Source organism: Geospiza fortis, unplaced genomic scaffold (assembly GCF_000277835.1).
Source record: "Geospiza fortis unplaced genomic scaffold, GeoFor_1.0 scaffold85, whole genome shotgun sequence".
In the NCBI taxonomy this organism is placed as follows: domain Eukaryota; kingdom Metazoa; phylum Chordata; class Aves; order Passeriformes; family Thraupidae; genus Geospiza; species Geospiza fortis.
In genome coordinates, this window is record NW_005054358.1 from 2,101,285 (window position 1) to 2,102,887 (window position 1,603).

Below are 1,603 nucleotides of genomic sequence, written 5' to 3' on the forward strand. Positions count from 1 at the left end.
TCCTCGCGCCTCGGCTGCCAGTTTGGATTGTAGCGCCCGGCTCCGTGCACTGCGAGGATGGCTCGGTTTGGGGATGATCTGCCAACCCGCTATGGAGGTGGAGGGCCGGCCGGGGCTGGAAGAGGGAGCAGCCGGCAAGGTGGCCCCCAAGCCGGCCAAAGGATGTATAAACAGTCGATGGCTCAGAGAGCCAGGACTATGGCTCTCTACAATCCCATCCCTGTCAAACAGAACTGCTTCACAGTCAACAGATCCCTCTTCATCTTCAGTGAAGATAATGTTATACGGAAATACGCCAAGCGAATAACGGAGTGGCCATATCCTTTCAGGGAGGCTGTGTGGGCATGGGGGGAAGGTGGGGAGGGGGAGAGGGAGGCTGAGGGGCAGAGACCCCTCCAGGCAGCGCAGGGCGAGTGTCTGCTGCTGCTGCAGACGGTGGGATTGGGCTGTGCCGTGGGTGTGTGTGCCGGGAGCCCTGTGCCCGACATGATGCACGGCCGTGGCAGTGGGAATCTGGGAATAATCAGGGAATCAGGGAATTGCTTCTGTGGGAGCACCGAGGGTCCTTTTGGTGTGCTTGATGCCAGGAGTGTGTGTAAGCCGTGTCAGGGTGTCTTTAGGGGTGAGAGGTACAGGTGCATGGATTGACATTTCCGACAATTCAAGTCAGGTTCTGTGAGATTCGTGCCCGTGAATCCTGATTTTTATTTCCATCTTGGAGCCTTTCAACTCTTCTGTCTTCCTGTGAATAGAAGAAGGAATGTGGGATAAAAATGGTGACACCTTAGCAGTGAAGCTGCATTGATAGTAGGGGATGTTGAGAGCCCAGGTAAAGCCCAGGAATGCAATCATTGCAGCTCGGTTTTAGCACATCCCCTCCGGAATCCATTTGAATCAACATGAATCATGGCACTTCGATTAGGTGCATAGCCTAAGCTTAGGCTGCACGAAAAAAAAAAAAATTAAAATTAGCAAAGCCTTGTGGCAGAAGGAGGCAGTAAGTGGGGAGAGGGATCATCTGCTGTATTGTGAAAGGGGCAGATGCTTTCTGTCTGAGACCCAGCTCCCAGGCCAAGTGAGCTGCAGTGAGAAGGGGGCTTTGCTCGGAATGATGGTTGTAAGCCGGGAGCAGAGGGGAGCAGGCTGAGGCTCCCAGGGAGCGGATTTTGTGTGTGTGTACAGGAGTGCTTTACACTGGGGGTCTCAGGGGAGCCGGTTGTTTTCTTTTCATTTCATATCACACCCCTATTAATCCTCAGCTAACAGCAGCACGGCCTCCTCCCAGCCTCCTAGCAACACTTTCAGTTGCCACACAGGCCAGCTCCTGCTTAGACTTCCCCAGTTTTCACTTCCTGAGAGGCTAACAGGAAAAATACACCAGTGGAGTCAATGCACTTCCCTTCTCTCCGAACACACACAAACACGTATTGATCTTTCTGTCCATATTATACAATCCCAGCGATTGCTGCATTTCCTCATCCATTTCTCCTGCCCTGCATTTAAGTCTGGATAAACAAGCCCCAAACCCCCGGCGGCAGGCAGAGCATCGCCCTGACTGCGAGGGTAGGCTCAGGCTTTCACTCCCCTGCCTCTTGGGCGATTC

At 53.5% G+C, this 1,603-nt stretch overlaps 1 protein-coding gene across 5 annotated transcripts in view; it reads left to right on the forward strand.

The window, feature by feature from the left end:
- Window positions 1-29: 29 nt before the first annotated feature.
- Window positions 30-1,603, forward strand: part of CACNA1B (calcium voltage-gated channel subunit alpha1 B) — a 330,258-nt gene continuing 328,684 nt past the window's right edge. For all 5 annotated transcript variants that reach the window (XM_031059209.1, XM_031059210.1, XM_031059211.1 and 2 more), the window contains exon 1: window positions 30-317. In XM_031059209.1, coding sequence (XP_030915069.1) covers window positions 58-317 — 260 coding nt within the window. In that variant the 5' untranslated portion in view covers window positions 30-57. The remainder of the gene's footprint in view (window positions 318-1,603) is intronic.